The sequence below is a fragment of the Psittacula echo genome, assembly GCF_963264785.1.
Source record: "Psittacula echo genome assembly, chromosome: 1".
NCBI classification, from domain to species: domain Eukaryota; kingdom Metazoa; phylum Chordata; class Aves; order Psittaciformes; family Psittacidae; genus Psittacula; species Psittacula echo.
Genome location: NC_137735.1, coordinates 13,548,887 through 13,566,633, shown reverse-complemented (window position 1 = coordinate 13,566,633; position 17,747 = coordinate 13,548,887). Strand labels below are relative to the sequence as shown.

At 42.0% G+C, this 17,747-nt stretch overlaps 1 protein-coding gene across 2 annotated transcripts in view; it reads left to right on the top strand.

Moving 5' to 3' along the window:
- Positions 1-17,747, top strand: part of STK32B (serine/threonine kinase 32B) — a gene marked incomplete at both ends in the record, with an annotated part of 167,693 nt that overhangs the window by 118,216 nt on the left and 31,730 nt on the right. Inside the window, one exon of one of the 2 annotated variants that reach the window (XM_080634177.1) lies at positions 6,264-6,353. The exons of the other annotated variant lie outside the window; for it this stretch is intronic. Within the exon in view, the coding sequence (XP_080490303.1) occupies positions 6,264-6,353 (90 nt within the window). The remainder of the gene's footprint in view (positions 1-6,263; positions 6,354-17,747) is intronic. 2 annotated transcript variants of the gene reach the window in all.

The window sequence follows — 17,747 nt, the reverse complement described above, 5'->3', positions numbered from 1 at the left end:
TCTACCAGAAGGTGATTGCCTGGTCTCCTGGAGAGATTCTTTATCCTATAGAGGAGTGTTCTCTGAGTAGAGAAAGGGGTGATTTCAGGGTTCACTCTCTGAACTGGCATCAAATGGAAACTAGTGCTGTCCATAAAGCTCTTGGGTAATGTTTCCCTCCCAGCTTTCCCAGAAAGCTCTTATGTCTAATTCTAATCTCTAAATTTCATAGTAGTGCTCTGTTCTGCTAACATGCATCTGAAACAGAATTATTCCAACAATAGCTGTAGGGACTACTTGGTGGTTCAGGAGAGCTATTATCATTGTACAGAGAAAAGTATTATAAAACTCTCTGAATAACAGTATTCTGCTTGCTCTATTATTCCTTTCATTTTAATGGTTTAGAACAATATAACTGAAATAACAGCGTTTAGAGCTGAGAGCTGGAAAGTCTGGTCCATGTTGCATTATTTTTCTGAAATACCAAAGAAATTAAAGATGTCTTTAAATCTTTCCATGATCCATGACATCTAAGGAGATGTAGAATGCCTAGAGTGGAGAAAAACAAGCAATAGCAAACAGGTTAGTATGCTCCTTTTTTTCTTAGAATCATAGACTGGTTCCTGTGTTTAAGTTTAAACCCATTACTTCTTGTCCTATCGCTGCAGTCCCTGATGAGGAGGTGATAATGTTATAGCTATTTGTTAGCACCATTGATATTAACATTTCTGGTCATTCTTCAGAAATTCTGAGGCTCTACTTTGACATCCAGGTTTTGCATTGTGCAGAGTGACCACATCATTAATACACTTTCTTCACAGGAAATCTGCACGGGTTCGATTTCCTCTCAAGCAAGTATTTCAGGACATCATTTCATAAGACACAGCAAGGTCCCTGCTTGGTTTACTGAGGAATAACCCCCTGCTGGGTCAGACCCAAGCCCTCAGCTGGCATTCTGTCTGAAGCAGGGTCAAGAAGAGATAGATACTGTTCATGGAGTGTGCTCTTTGCCACTTAGTCACTGAATGCTTCCGTGCTTTCTATCACACACAACTTTTGTATTAGGATATTAGAGAATGCCTGTATATTCCCTTTAGACTCTGGGTGAATCTTTCTTAATGAGTGAGTTTGTCTACTGCCTCTTTGAAGCTGCTGGCCTCCACAACCTCCTGGAGCAACATGCTGTAGAAGTGCACCATCCTTCATCAAAGAAAAGGTTTCTATGTGTTTTGAAACATTCTTCCCTCAAAAAACCACCTTCTACTTCTAGAATTTCAGGATTTGGTGAATAATATCTTACAACCACAATATTCATGGTATTAAAAAACTCCTTCAACTGGAGCGCCTCAGCCTTTTTAATTTTTTTGCCACTCTCTCTCACTATAGGTACTGTTACAGATATGCAAGCTTTCAGTTTCAAAGCAGAAGAGCAACCATATTGGAATGTCTGGATGATTTTTTTTTCTCTCCTAGAGTCTCCGAAAAGTAAATGACAGAGCATGACATAAACCAAGTTTTTGTGGTGCTTCCCCCGTGTACTCACCCAGCCTTCAGCCTTTTGTGACTGAGGCATTTCCTGAGCTGGATACAGTTTCTGCACATTTAATAACTTTGAGTGGCCTTTTCCATGCTCTTTTCTGGTGATTCCTTGAGTGGAGGGAACTTTTAGCACCCTCAACACTACTGTGCTTAAATAGAGATTATGTTAAGACTCACTACTTGTTTGTTCATTTTGATGGTGTCACCTCTGATGGCACCGAATGCCCCCCGGTGGTTCTCCATGTTGACATCAGAGACCTAATACTTCACTCTTAGACTTAACAAGACTAACTCCATTTTATTAGGGTTGGGGGGGAAGGGAGGGTTAGACTCAATTTTCGCATCTGGTAGCGATAATTTTACTCTGTAATCATTTCTCTAATGAGAGAGCAAGGCAGATTTAAGCTGGCATTCATATGTGCCTTATTATATATGATTATATTGCTTTATGATCCCCAAAGTTTTCCTTAAAACCATATTTCCTTGATTACAGGAGATTCTCAGCTCTCATTTAAAAAATAACAGCAAAATTGAAAGATTTAGCTAATGAGCAATCTTGGTCCTAAAAGCAAAAATAGGATAAAAAAAACATCCATAAATTCAATATTTTGAACCTCAGTATTAACTTCTGAAGAACTGAACTGGCAACATTATCACTGTGTAGTGATGCCTGGGAGACAAAGTCTTCACTGAAGATGTACTTGGTGTGTTTGCATCAGGGCCCGTCCTTGTCATACCCACACTCAATTTTCAGGAACTATATCTCATTTAACCCTCCAATGTTGATTAACAAGATGAATGCTCTCAGCATAATTCATCTTTCTGAAGCTATCTACACTTTCAAAATATATTTGAATATATGCGTACATGGCCATTATACAGCCTACCCTTTTGAAATTCACAGCCTCGCTGAACACATCTATAGCAATACAATCAGGTTTCTAACAATCTCCCTGATAATAAGCAACAGACTGCCAAAGTCATGCCAAGTTCACATAGATGTGAGCTACACTCTTCTACATAGTACAGATGAACCTAGAGAGAAGCTTTTTAAATTGTTCGTAGGGTTTGACTTTTTGAGGCTGAATTTGCTCCAAAATGTTACTATGTTGAGATTTCCCATCAACTCTGATTCATGCTGAGTTGGTGGCATTAACTCCAGTCTGGTATTTCCTCTCTTTTCCCTCACATTCACCCCTTTGGTTTCAATCTCTGAGTAATTCAATGAGGTTTGAAGTCGTGTATATTTTCCTCTGCTAAATGTCAGTCAGCCAGCCTGACTAACACCATTTAGTTAGCCACTGTTCAGGACTTGGTTTAATCATCATTATGACTTGTTCAAAAATTAAATAATAATCTGAAGATCATTTGCTGTTTACCTGAGATATTGAGATTTCAGGCCACGTGAAAAAGTGAGGCATAAAACCCGCTAAGTAATTCTGAAGTGCATGCATAAAGCTTCTCAATGTCATACACTGTGCTGTAGGTATTAACTTACAAATTTTCTCTGTTAAAAACTTAACTGGAAGCTGACTGCAGGAATGCAATTTCTGAAACAGTTTCCACTAAGATACTTTCTACCTGCAATATACATGTTGATGTATGCGAAATCTGCAGTCTGGGATGATTTGAGAAAGCTACTCTACAGAGAGTCAGAGGAATGTGGCCATTTGCCTTTCCCTCCTCTCCACCACCGTCTTATTATCAGATGGGGTCATGCTGCCATGGGGATTAAGTAATGAGCTCTTTCCTTGTGAGACTTGAATCTAGTTAGATATTGCTGAATCTGTTGTGCACTGCCCTGCTTCACAGCTCTTAAAAGCTAAACCCAAGTGCACTGACATACTACTTAGCTCCATATTGCACCAGGGTGTAGACTTGGTTTTGACATTTCTTTCATCACAGTAATATCCAGAAAGGGAGATCAAGTACCAGGTGTGAAACTCAGATGAGAAGTAGTCCTCATGAACTGAAATTTTGGAACCAGCATGAAGTAGCTAGTAATTAATATCTCAGCATATTCACTGCAACAATAGCAACCTTTCCTTTTCCTATATGCAGCAGCTGCAGTAAAAGATGTCTTAGAAGCTGATTTGAAGGACTCCTACAGAGAATTGGGGTCTGTCTCTTGAAATATTCACACCAGAAATGAAAACTTAAAAGAACCCAAACAAACAAAAGAAGTCACTAGGCTTAAAAGAGTTGAAACCATTCAGTGGTTTGCCTTGATATCCCTCCATCCCTCCTCTACTGCCCCCAGGCACAGGGGGTTCACCCCCTGCTTCTGACTCCATCCCAGACAGAGCCTCTATCCAAGTCCTCAGCTCCCACCAAGTGCTGTGCACAGCTCCTTAGGCAACACAGCCATCTGCCTGCCTTGGGGATGCCTTCCTTTCCCTCCATAGCGGATTAGAGCAATAGGAAAAGGCTGCCTGCAGGCAGACCATGGGCTATGAGTGGTCCTGTGATGGGGAAGAGCAAAGGTGAAGTTTTGCCAGTGGTACAGACATGGTTCTGCCCTGCCCTGCTACATGTACAGGAGCTGCCCACCATGGCTGTGTCAGCAGCAGGATGCAGAGAAGCTATGCACAACCCAATCCATTTCTTACTGTGAAGAAAGGCATTTTTAACAAAAACCATCAGTCAGTGTATGCAACATTTCATGTGTGCTATTTCGGTTTTGTTAAATGAAAAGAAACCTAATAACTGGGAAAGAAAACAATGCACTGCAGGAGAGGCAATTTTCATTGCAAATCAACTATTTGGATCAGTCTGAATGGATATTATGCGATAGATGTTTTGCAACAGGCTACCATGCTGGCATTATAATAGGGAGCATCACTTACAATGCTGTCATTTAAATGACAGGACTTTATATTTATCTCTATAAAACACAGTTATCTGTCAAGGAAGAAGAAAGTATTAGTCTGCTGAGATTCTTGCAGATTTTCATTCTACAGTGTACACAGAATTGCTTAAAACTACTGTCATGAGGTGGCTGTATGTGGTTCAATTATCATTTTCAAGAAGCCTTCTGCCATGGTGTTTTATTACTGCAAAATAAACTGAGAACATGCTACACTCCAGCCACCAGGAAGGAAGAATGCTACCTTGAAATTCAGTGGCAGGCTTGGTTGTGATTCTTGTTATGGCACTTCCCTGTCCTTATAAACTGATCGCTTTCCTCTTTGCGCAGTTTTTGTCTGCGGTGGGCAGATGTCTTCCTGTACACGTGTCTTAAGAAATTGTCAATAAAATGTAAGCATTTTTATTGAGAAAAGTGCAGAAGTCATGCAAACCATTTAATCAAAAACTTCTACTGTGCCCCCTGTTTGGAGAAATAGCTTTAAGTTCAGCAGTGGGACGTTCTAAATGTTCCTTTCTCCCTTCAAAACCAGCTCATTTCTGGACAAATTAGGGGCCTCTGAGAATTTTGGTTCACATATGCATAGCTGCAGACTTGTTAGACGGGCGGATACATTTCCTGCAGACTTTGAACGTGATCTAGGTTAAATTGTCAGAGCAGCATAATCTTTTGCTGAGACTGCTGTTCCTCCGTCAGGCACCACGGTAACGTTCAGCATCAGTCATTTGTTACGCTCTTTTCACCCTTGACAGCAAGCATGATAACAACCTCTCTGGCTTAACAACTGCATCATGCCCAAAGCCTGCTCCATTCTGTGGACTGAATGAGGTTGAGATCTTGATCACAAAAAAAAATCACAAGAACTTGTCACTTAAGACTCTGGTTCAACACATCAATGGATTAATCCTGATCTGAGTGCAGGGCTAGGGAGAAGGGAGTACTTTTCCTGTACTCTGTCCTCCACAATGGCATTGCCAGATGTAATCACAGAGAGAGCAATATCTGCATCACTCCACCATATAAAACTAGTCCTTAAGCAGAGATACAAAACCTAACAGCCACCTTACCGAATTCAAAGCCTCCAGTTTTCAGGATGGATTTATGTTCAGTTTACCTGCCTATGGCAAGCCAGAATGAATAACTATTCCTTCAGTTTAACCTATGCTCATCTAAACTACCCCAGGAAAAAAGTAATGACAGCAGGTTTGGGCCATCCAGCCTGGCCTGATTAGTTCAGTTTAATCAGCTGTCTGGATGGTCAGGCAGAAAGTCCTGAGGCTGACTTCTGTCACCTATCTTTCATCTTGCAACCTACTGTCGAATGAGTGATCATTTGGGACCTGCTGCTGTTAACATACACGCTCTCCTGCTACCATGGATCTAATTCTTTAGTTATTGTATGATAAAAAAACCCTTTTTCTTCTCTGCTCCCTTTTTGCCCTGAGGATACTCAGAAAAAGCCAGGCTGATGCTAACATGATGTGGATGTGACAGCAGACAGGTGTCACAAATACCTGAGGTTGTGAGGGGGTGACTCTAGCTGAGGATAAGGAGTTTTCATTCTCTTGCTTGCCACTGCTTTGAGAAGCCAGTTATTGTTTTCAGTGCTTATGGCCGGAGAAGATTTAGGAGTGCCCAGCAAAAAAGGGTCAGCACTGTGAGTAGGTAGTGGATGCAACCGTACAAAAGAAGTGTTCCATCACTTCGCTGCCAATATGATTTTTCTAATTATAAGTAGCATTTAATAGCAAGTTTCCAGGAACTGTTATGGGTCTTTCCAATTTAATTTCTATTCAGTATCTCTTAAATGTTAAATGAAGGAAGGAAAGCTTTTATGATGTGCTATTTTAACTTCTTTTTTTACTTTGTGTAATTGCAGGACATGTTCATATTACTGACTTTAACATAGCAACCATAGTGAAAGGCTCAGAAAAAGCATCTTCTATGGCTGGCACAAAACCCTATATGGGTAAGTTTTCAAGACCATTTAAAAGCATAAGAAAAGTCATACATTAAGGCTGACATGGTATATTAAAATGGTTTTAAGTGGTGAGAGCATACAAATAAATGTACTCAGGTTTTTTGGGGTTTTTTTTTGACAGTATTTATGTGTTAACAGTGGAAAACAATGGATGGAGGGATGGGTCAGGAGCTTGATCTTTATGCTTCTTCTAGGCAGGTTCTGTTTGGTTTTGTGAAGCAAATTCAGGAGATTTTCAACTGCATTACTTCCTGCAACCCCCCACATCTGGAGGCAAGAATATATGGTTATATTTGCACCACTGTGGATGTGATCTAGCAAAGAACGTGTAATGCCAGTTTAAAAGTATCTAGGCACATCCTTAATTACTTTGCTATGCTAAGCTCCTCAAAAGCATGTCTGTTTAAAATCAGAGTTCTATGCAACTAACCACTTAAGTGCTTTCCCTGTGGCTTTTAGGAGCATTTTATAAGTTTTACTTATGTGTTTTAAATGCATAGGTAGATTTAAGGCTGGGGGAGTAAAATTCAGTTTAACTGTCCTCATGTGTCTAAAAGTTAAGCATCCTGGATAAGTTAATAATTCAAGTTTCCCCTGGAGCTGAAGGACAGAAGGCATCTCCTGAGGATCATTTTTTCCATCAAAGTTAGGCTAGCTTCTATGGCTAAGAATAGGTGTGATTTATCCTGTTTGTGGCTTCCTACATATCTGCGGGTTTAATTCTGTCTTTATATGGAATTCCCATTGATGTGACGACTGGCTTAAACTAAACATATTTGGGTTCTGGAAACCATACTAAGAGACACGTGTATCTTTGAGAGATTTTCTCTAGCGGACATGCTCTGAGCATACCCTACACCCATGCAGTTGTAAAATATTGGTAAATGATCGTGTTCTGAAAATGTCACTTGGGGAACTGAAGGCCACTGTGTTACTATACTGTGTATATTAGCAGAGGAGTAAAAGCATGTGCCAAAGAAACAGGAATTAACACTTACTTATTTCACAGTACAAAGAGCTTTGTACCAACCTGCACACGAAGCAGGCAGATGTCTGCAGAGTGCCTCAATATGAGCTATGAGACCATGTCAGAGCAGTCCCAGGCACTGGAGCAGTTGTGTTTTCAGATATGATGTGATTTTTGTCATGAATCAACAGTTAGCTGGAGTCTCTTGCCTGTGAGCAGCTTGTTCACAGCTGTCCTCTTTTGGCAGTTAATAGGATGCAATAAGAAGTGTGTGGGCACACTGTACCCCTTGGGCTCAGGACCAATGCACCGACCTGACACTGGTTAGTTTGTTCTTATAAATTTACTCAAAACAGACTAAGAAACGTTTTATGTAGTCCTGACTCAAGCATTGAAGTTACTGAAGGACTGAGGTTGTAGATGGACATTTTCTCAGAAGTTTGTATTAGTTAGCTTTAGCTGAGTGTCTAGCTCAGTATCTCTGCTTAGATGAAATGGCCAGCACTGCACAGGCATCAGATGCAGAGCATTAAGAAATTAAGTCTTCATACTGAGCTTCCCCTAAGGGTTGGTACCTGAGTGTTTGATGTTGCACCACAGGTTTCCTATTCACTGTGGTGAAAACAGAGGAGAAGGCATGCTGAAACCTCAACTACACCAACTGCTTTCATTTAAAAAGAACTTGCTTGAGCATTCTTGCCAATACAAGGTGGGTTTATTTATAAAAACAAACAACCCAATAGCAACAAAAAACCCACAACCAACGACAAAACAAACACATGCACAAACCAAACTCAGGAAAAAAGCCTTATTTGTCTACAAGCAATTTGACCTCCCCCCAACACATACAGACAAAGAGCTGTATGACTGACATGTGAAACTGATCATATTACCAAAGTGCCTTTAAATACAGGCTGACTGAAAAGTTAAAAGATTCCACCATTTTTGATATGGCAGGTTTGTATTTCTCTAAACAGCTTATTTCCTGGAGTTTGTATGTTCTGCTCAAATAGCTGCCTAGAATCTTGTAGTAGCCATTGTCATTAGATGTGCAAGTTCCTATTACACAGATTGTTCAAAAATCTACTTGAAGAGTAGCCATTTTGCAGTTCAAGTCCAGAATAGGTGTTTTCCATATTTAATTGTGGTGATGACAGCAGACAACAACAGTTTTTTCTGAGATTTAATTTGCTGATCAATTGAATGACTGTTTTGATGACCTTACATTTTTAATCTTGAAGTGGTTTGTGCAGTTTTATGTTATGAAGCATAACTATTCTGAAAGCAGAAAAAAGCTGAGTAGTTGCTTAGGAGTCAGTTAGCATTTGAGCATCTGTCTGTCCTAGTCTGAACGTGTGTATTCATCTGGCAACTTAATGATCAGAAGCACGTTAGTTAAAACAAATGTACAAAAATATATGTTAGCATTCCTCAAGTATTTTGCTGAGAGTTAACAGGAAATTTAGTGTCCTTTGGAGCATCATTTAGACTATCCACACACATCAGTACACTACCACCTTCTTACTTCATTAGTGATCTCTGTTGGCAAGCTTCTCTCACAAGAAAAAAACCTAGCTTTTAACAACAGAAAGCACAAAAAGCTGTAGCAAGTGCTAAGTACTGCAATTTGGTATTTTAAGGTTAAAATTATGAAAAATGGTCTCATCCTCTTGGAATTCATGCTTTCCACCACTACAAGGCAGAGTAACTTGTTCTTTGTGTAGCTGACATTTGCCAAGAAGTGGTACAAGGAAGGAAATGCTGCAATTCTTTAGAAAACCTATATTTATTCTTCATCTGTTCAGTGCAGATATGATAAAGACCTTGCTTAAACTCTGCTTGTGTCACTTTCCATGGTATTCTCCATTTGACAGAAAATGCCAGAGTCCTTGTATTTAGTAGGAAAATACTAATCTACAGGACAGATTATGTCCTTCTCTTAAGGCTAATAAGATTAGCCATATTGTTTTGCAATTGCTCCTCATCTTAATATCATGGCAAATCATTACTCTAAGTCTGGAGTGTGGCAGACATCTGAGCCTCTTTCCTTCTCAGGAAACTAAATGACCTCCTGGAGGGTTCCTGTTAGAGCCCAAGCTGACCCAAGGAAGAAAGTAAGCTACAGACCTGGAGCAGGGGGAAGATGGGAGATTTGGACAAGTTCTTACCTTTGCATGCTAATGAGCTGTTGTTTTGGTTGCCCTCAGCTCATGCAGCCACTTTGCCCCTGAACCCTTCTCCCCACACATCAGGTCTCCCCCATATCCAGCAATCTCACAATAAGAAGAAAAAGTACAAAAAAACACTCTCTTTCCTTTTACGGAGAGGCACCATCCACCACCTTACTTTCTCTCCAGTGTGCCTTCCTCACCTCTTGGAAAAGCAAGTATACTGCAAAAGCTACTGAGAGTCATCCTTGCATTTATTTGGAGCTGTAAGAAAGCAGAAAAGCCTTTAGAAGTGTAAAAATATGGTTTAGGTGACAAGCAATGGGTGAGGATTTTCTCAAATCATACACAGCTTGGCTATCAAATCTTCAGGAAACCTCAAATACTAAGAGTTTGACAGACATGGCCAGGTACTCACCGGTGCTACCACTATTCAGATAATAAAATAAATGATAATTTTTAAATAATCAGGGAGGTTGGCAGTAAGCTTTCGTTATCAGGAGCATAAACTTCAGTGTAACAGGACAAAATCAGCTTCAAGCAAGTTACTTGCTGAGCACCAGAACTGAGACATTTTAATGGTTCCTGTAAGACATGACTAAAGCTATGCTGGTATTTGTGATGATGAAGTATGAGATGTGATAAAAGTTTTTCCCCTGTCTTGGAGGTCTAATTCCTGTGTGAATCCTGTTATGTTTAATCAGATATGAGGGCACTGTCCAGCTTTTCCCTTAGCTTTTCTTATTTGTTCCTAGGGCAAATTTAAGGAAATCAACAGAGAAACGCTCTCTCTAAAGCCTCAATTCCTATTTGAAATCTGATTGAAATAGGCTTAGAAATTACTAGGGAGCAATTTTCTCTCATGCAGCATGACTGTATGAAACTAGTGTCCAGGAAAAAAAAACACAATGAATTGATATTGTGTTGTAAAAATGCACTAACTGTTCTGATTGATACCTATCTCGTAATGCTGAGCAGGGTGTGAGTCAGCTCCAGCAGCCTTTGCTTAATCCCACTTCACATTAGCCTTTTTGCCCCTAAGTCTTTCTCAGCCTGAAATTTTCCCTATTTTCATACTTACACAGAATGCAATGTATCTGAACCTGAATGTTTCTCTAGAAACCCTGGTCGTTTCTCTATGTTCCCCCTTCCCAGTTGATTCATTCAGACAAGTGAAATACCTGCCACACATAGGCAGAAAAAAACCACATGGATAAAGGTGAATCTGAAAAGAGTGAAGCCAACAGCCTGGCAAGACAAGCAACTTCCAGCTGCTTCTGCAGTTTTACTTCTCAAAGCCATTGACCTGAAATGTTGAAAGGAAATCATCTTCTTGGTGTTTGGGGGTCTTCAAAGATTCTGTCTCATACTGTTCAGAAGGCTGCAGCTGTGAAACACAATATGTGCCTTCAGCTGGTGTAGGAAATTTGTGTGTCACCAGTGCCTGGTCTTACCATCATAAATTCACTGCTTAAACCTTCTGCAGCACCTGCGATTGAGGGTGTTGTCAAAGGTTTTATTGCAGGAGCAGCCCTTTGAAAACTCAGAAGTTTTCAGGCTGTCATCCTACTCTGGCAAGCAACGCAAAATGAGACCTACCTGGCTTTGAGCAGGTATGGATGCTGCCAAAAAACAAACACACCTCTTGTGGGGAAGCCTCTCCACTCTGCACCGGGATGTGAACCAGGAAAGCCAGTGCAGGTCAGGACACTGTGTGTGTTTACCTGGTTGGAAGCACCTGTGTAAGTGTTTGCCATTTGCAACACTGTTCCATCTATTTCTTATATTGGTTGCTCATAAAGCTGCAAGAAATATGTTTGTGTCTCAGAGAATGTGCACTGTGCTGGGCACTCATTTGCAATGATGGCTCTCTCCCTTGCAATGTGTTGGTCATCTATAAGAACCAATGTTAAATACTGAAACAGGTCTGGAAGACATTAAATATATATATAATATATATATATCTCTCCTTTTGTTTATTCCATACTCTGGCTTAACTTAGATATATGCGAGTCCTTGCTTTTTACTCACTGAAATATCTCCTTTTGGAATGATCAATTTCCATGCATCTGTATGTTATTTGTGAATGTTGTAAAAACTTGCCCTTCACGGGTTATAAATTTTGTAGGTTTAGGGTTTCTTTGGGTTGTTTTTGTGTTTCTGGTGGGAGCGTTATTGGCTTCATGGTTTTCTTCAGCAGAGGCTGAAGTTATCCAAATAACGCACCGTGACTTTACTTCAAATCAAACCGATAAAATATGTTTAATAGCATAAATATACCTGACAAAAATCCAAAACCAATAAAGCCAGACATAAATTATGTGAAAAGTTTCAGTTACCCCCTTCCTATCCTGCAGGCTTGTTATCTCAGATTTTCACAGCTGCTTTCATAGGCTGCTGTCATGGTGAATAATAGCTGTATGCCTGAGATTACCAGAGGAGTGTGGATTTACAGAGGTCCACTGAACTGCTGAATTGTATGAGACATCCATATACATTAATTGATACTGTGTGGGAGTACTGTCAGAGCCAGAGGAAAGCAGAGGATATCCTGATATCAATCTTGTAGGTAAAGTAAAAATACCCCCTAGGGCTAAATTTGTTCCTGCTGTAGTTACGCTACAGCAGGAACAAATTTGGAGTTGGGTTTTCAAAGGTGTTCAACCCTGGTCTTCCTCACAATCATACTAAACGCTGCTCTGAAATGAAATGGTATTTTGCAGCTCGTTGATTTTTAATGCAGTTAAGGCAGTGTGTAAGTTTTTAAACATCCCACCTTTTTCCTACCAAGGGTTTGACTGCCTATCAACAGAATTTCACTACTAGTGTCACTGCCTGCCCTTTTGATCCCAGGGAAGTATATCGTGATTCCGGCATGAGCCTGCAGGCTTCTGTTTGTTCTGATAAGCAAAGACTGAGAGTGGACATGTGAGGCTTCGAGGTGCTGAAATAAATACCATTTCGACAAGGTTTTCAGCTTGTACTGTGGCTGAGGAGATTAAGCATCGGGCTGCAAGTGGGTACTTGGCTTTTGGCTCTGTTCTGACATTAATGAGTAAGCACACAAGCAGCTAAAAAACCTTGGGAGATCAGGAAAGAAGTTACTGACTCCAGCTGACTTCCACCTCTCTGTGCTCTCTGACTGGCTACCATCCTTGAGAGCTTCCAATAAAACTGTCAATGCAATAATTTATTTGACTCTTTCAGTCAAAAACCCCTCACACTGAGTTCAAGTTGTAGTTCTGGTTTGGTTGGTTGGAGGAGGGGTGGTGGTGATGGGGTTTTTGGTGCTTTTTTTCTGTTTTTTATTCTTTTGCTTGTTTGTTTTTTAACTTGCCTGAAAGGGTCTGATCTGATGTGGAGCACTGTGGGCAGATCTGAGGGGGAAGACACTTCCAGCAGTGGTAGCAGATGGGGCAGCATCCCAGCATTTCTGCCCCCTGGATGACTGATTCTTTGGTCAAGCCACACAACTCCCACAGATTTTTGCATGCATAAACTGATGCAATGACATCTGTTAACCTGGTAGGAGTATGTGAGGCAGGAGTATGTAATAGTTCCTCTGATGTGTCAGGTACACAGTCAGCCCTGAGAATCCCCAGTTATCCAGATCAGCCAACTTCAGTACTGGAACAGCACTGGGCCAACCTTCCAGATAACAGATGGGTATTTTTTGGACACAGCCTCTTCAAGAAGTTAGAAAAACTGGCACTGCAGCCACTGAGATTTTGGATGGAACAAGAAATGGACTTCTGTACAATTTCGTATTCAGTAATAGGAGACTATGACATTATGATTGCTGCTGAGCCTTCTTTCAATGGGCCTAGCAACTTGAGGTTGCTTCTCTGAGGTTAATCCAGATGTTAAACCACCTGAGGGCTTCTTTGTGCAAATGCAAGGGCAAGAAGTGGGTTCTGCTCAGCACTGAGTAATGCAGAGGGTTTTATAAGGACAGCTTTTACTTTGAGTAAAGGCAGGAAAGATTGTAGAGCCATATGGCAAACTAATAAGGCATTCTAAATACAGTGTCTGCATTCAAGTAATGGTATCTAAAATATTTGCTTTGATTGAATAATTGCATTAAATATAAGTATTAAAACTATTGAGGTGTATGTCGTGGTTTAAGCCCCGGCTGTAAATTAGAACCACGCAGTCTACTTCCCCCACACACACACTCCCCAGAGGGATGGGGAGGAGAATCAAAAGAATGCAACTCCCACGGGTTGAGATAAGAACAGTTTAATAACTAAGGTATAACACAAATCACTACTGCTACCACTAATAGTAATAATGATAAAGGAAATAACAAGCAAGAGAATACAACCGCTCACCAACCGGTACCTCACCCCCACCCTGCCATGATCCAGCCCTTCCGGGGACTCTCAGTTCTACATCCTGGGCATGACGTGCTGTGGTATGGAATACCTCTTTGGCTAGTTTGGGTCAGGTGTCCTGTCCTTGCTTCCTCCCAGCTTCTCCTCCTCCCTGGCAGAGCATGAGACTCTCAAAGTCCTTGGTCAGTCTAAACATTCTGACCAGCAACTGAAAACATCAGCTTTATCAGTATTATTCCCAAGGTCGAAAGTCAAAACACAGCACTGCACCAGTAGAAAAAATGACTGCTACTGCTAAACCAGGACAGTATCCACCCCTTATTCCATACCATTCACGTCATGCTCAGATCCCACATTTTCAATATACCATCACTTGTAACAGTCTTTCAGAGCAGGAGAGGCCCATTGCAAAGTCCACCCCTTGATCATGAGTCCATCTCTATGTTGCATCTCTGCCCTGATGGCCTGAAGTGTCATGGGCCCATCAGGCTCAAAATAATTCACCCTCCCCTGCAGCAGTTTCTGCAACTTGTCGTCGGGGACTCCACACAGCTGCCTTCCATCTCTGATGCTTCCAAAGCACTGGAGGGGCCCAGTGGATTAGATACTCGCCCATACTGTCCCACACACCGTGACACTCATGACTGTCCAGCCTTGGGGAAAACCTCTCGGTCCCCCTGTATTGTCTAAACCCAGACAAGACCCAAACCTGACTCTGCTTAACTCTCGGGATCAGACAAAATGGTCGTGGGTAGAACACACTCTGTGTGTGTGCCAACATGGTGATCCCCATCACAATCAGCAGGCAGGTCCGAAGGGTACCCAAAGGCCATTCAAAACCTTCAAAACTCTCAAATGATGCTGCTGTACTTGTCACTGGGGCTGTAGCTGCTGTGCTTGAAGGCTCTCTCACCACCAGCTTCTCTTTTTCCGAGTCCAGATCTTCCTCCTCTGCCTTGCTGGAAAGTGCTGCGGGGTCTCCTGCATCCTCCTGCGGCTCAGGCTCACGGGGCTCGGCGGGCGGCTGCTGGGGAATGCTCTCGGCTGCCGCGGGGCTGGGCTCGGCCATGGGGCTCGGCTCCTCCGCCGCCTCCTCCCGCTGCTCGGCAGCTGCCTCCTTCCCCTCCTCGGCAGCCGCCTCCTTCCCGGCCTCCGGCCCCGCTCCCGCCGCCGCTTGGTCCCCGGGGCCGCGCTCCCGGGCCGCTTCGGCCGCCGCCGGCTCCCGGGGCCGCTCCCCCTCAGCTCCCCGCAGCCTCACAAAGACGGAGGCGAGGGCGAGGGCCAGGACGGTGAAGAGCAGCGGGACGGCCAGGTACAAGTCCACAGCCACGTCCATCCCGCCCTGCTGCCGGAGCCCGCCTGCATTACAAGCCATTACCATAAAGTACAGTGAAACCTTAGCCCAAGGCCCACACTTGATAAACACTAACACAGCAAATACCGGCTCTAAGTAAGCTACAGCATACTGAAACTGTGACATCAAGAGAAACAACTTTGAGAGCCAATAAATCAGCATTGTGCCTTGGTCAGATCTGTTGTTATCTCAACCCTTCATGCCCCACGTTGGGCGCCAAAAAAGAACTGTCGTGGTTTAAGCCCCGGCTGTAAATTAGAACCACGAAGTCCACTTCCCCCACACACACACTCCCCAGAGGGATGGGGAGGAGAATCAAAAGAATGCAACTCCCACGGGTTGAGATAAGAACAGTTTAATAACTAAGGTATAACACAAATCACTACTGCTACCACTAATAGTAATAATGATAAAGGAAATAACAAGCAAGAGAATACAACCGCTCACCAACCGGTACCTCACCCCCACCCTGCCATGATCCAGCCCTTCCGGGGACTCTCAGTTCTACATCCTGGGCATGACGTGCTGTGGTATGGAATACCTCTTTGGCTAGTTTGGGTCAGGTGTCCTGTCCTTGCTTCCTCCCAGCTTCTCCTCCTCCCTGGCAGAGCATGAGACTCTCAAAGTCCTTGGTCAGTCTAAACATTCTGACCAGCAACTGAAAACATCAGCTTTATCAGTATTATTCCCAAGGTTGAAAGTCAAAACACAGCACTGCACCAGTAGAAAAAATGACTGCTACTGCTAAACCAGGACAGTGTATTATGTGCGTAATGGTCCAAAATCAGTTACGCTGCTGTAACAAGTCTAGATTTCACACTAGAAAATTGCCAGCCCAGCATGGTCAGGCTTTAAGCAGCACTTTGCCTTATACAATTGAAGTTAGCAGCTGGCTAGTCTGAAGCTCTGAGTCAGAAAGCTGTCCGTTATGATTTAGATTCTTTTAACACATGAGAGAGTAAACACTAGGAGGCAAATTGATAGTTTACCAAGTCCATGTTTATACTCAGGGAGAGAGAAGTTGTTTTCTTCCATTTTCCTCTTGAACAGCATCTACTCCACTCCAAATAGAAGATCACTTGTCACTGTAGTTTGATTTCTGTTTTCTATTTAAACCATGACCTAGAAGAATTACTCACCTTTGAAGTTATTTTTCAGAGGAAAGTGAAAATTAATATCATACTGCTGTGAAAACAATTAATATTTCACGGAATAGCCTGAGTCCAAGGTTCTTGGAATATTATTTCAAAAATCATGTTCATTTTTTATTCAGCTCAGTCTGTCACCCATTAAGCCTGCTTCGGCAAGGTGAAACTATCAATGTGTGTTATACATCAAGACATTCACACATGAAATTTGGAAAGGTGTAAGCTTTTAAATGCTTATGCAGCAATAGTCAATCAAAGTATTGTTTATATTGTGTGCATTGTATATGTCAAAATATATCAATTTATACATATATTTTTTTTTTCTTTCAAGATCAGGGATTAACATCAGGAAGGAGAATGATATCTGGCAGCATGGTATCATGCTGGACCTCATCATATCATTGGAATCTATTATTTTATCTATGAAATCTCAATCATTACAATAAAAACCAATGTCATAGAATCATAGAATGATTAGGGTTGGAAAGGACCTTAAGATCATCAAGTTCCAACCCCTGCCATGGGCAAGGACACCTCACTCCAGATCATGTTGCCCAAGGCCCTGTCCAACCTGGCCTTGAACACTGCCAGGAATGGAGCATTTACCACTTCTCTGGGCAACCTGTTCCAGTGCCTCACCACCCTCACAGTAAAGAACTTCTTCCTTGTATCTAATCTGAACTTATCCTGTTCAAGTTTAAACCCATTACCCCTTTTCCTGTCAGTACAATCCCTAATGAAGATCTCCTCTTCAGGATCCTTGTCACTAAGATATGTTTTGCTACACCTACAGTAGAGTGTATTGGTTTGCAATCCCTGCCACACACCACAAACCTCTGATTCCCCTTATTGACATGTAGGGTCTCTGCTGAGATGCAAATAGGCTATGGAGAGCTCTAAGTAGCCAACTGCATGACTAATGTCAGGGGTTTCTTTCTTGAGAAATGTTTTGGACATGCCCACCTGAACTTGATCATTCCATAATGTAAGGCCAAACCATGATGGCTTTATTTTTTATTTTATTTTCAGTTTGTCAAATTAACAGTGGCACAGGGTATTTCTGTAGCAATTAATGACCAGCTCTCCTCAGCAACATTTAGCTATGCACAGACAACCAGCTCCTTACAGCTAATCGATCTTGCAAGGCTCACTTGTGCGTCATTGCTTAAGTATACTGATTTGCTTATGTGTGGCAAAGGCCAGTTGAAGGGTCTAACATGTTCATCTTGCTTCACTTTCCCTCTCACCAACTTTGCAATGTTTCAAAGCAGCCTAGGGAAGTTGGCAATGCTTCAAAATAAGTACCAGCTGTGTAAGCTTCTTTATCAGCATGTGGCAGTCTCACAGGTAGTGGTAGGCAAGTACACCACGTGCTCTTAGGTTAGCTTCTTGCAAAGGAAGTAAAACTTAA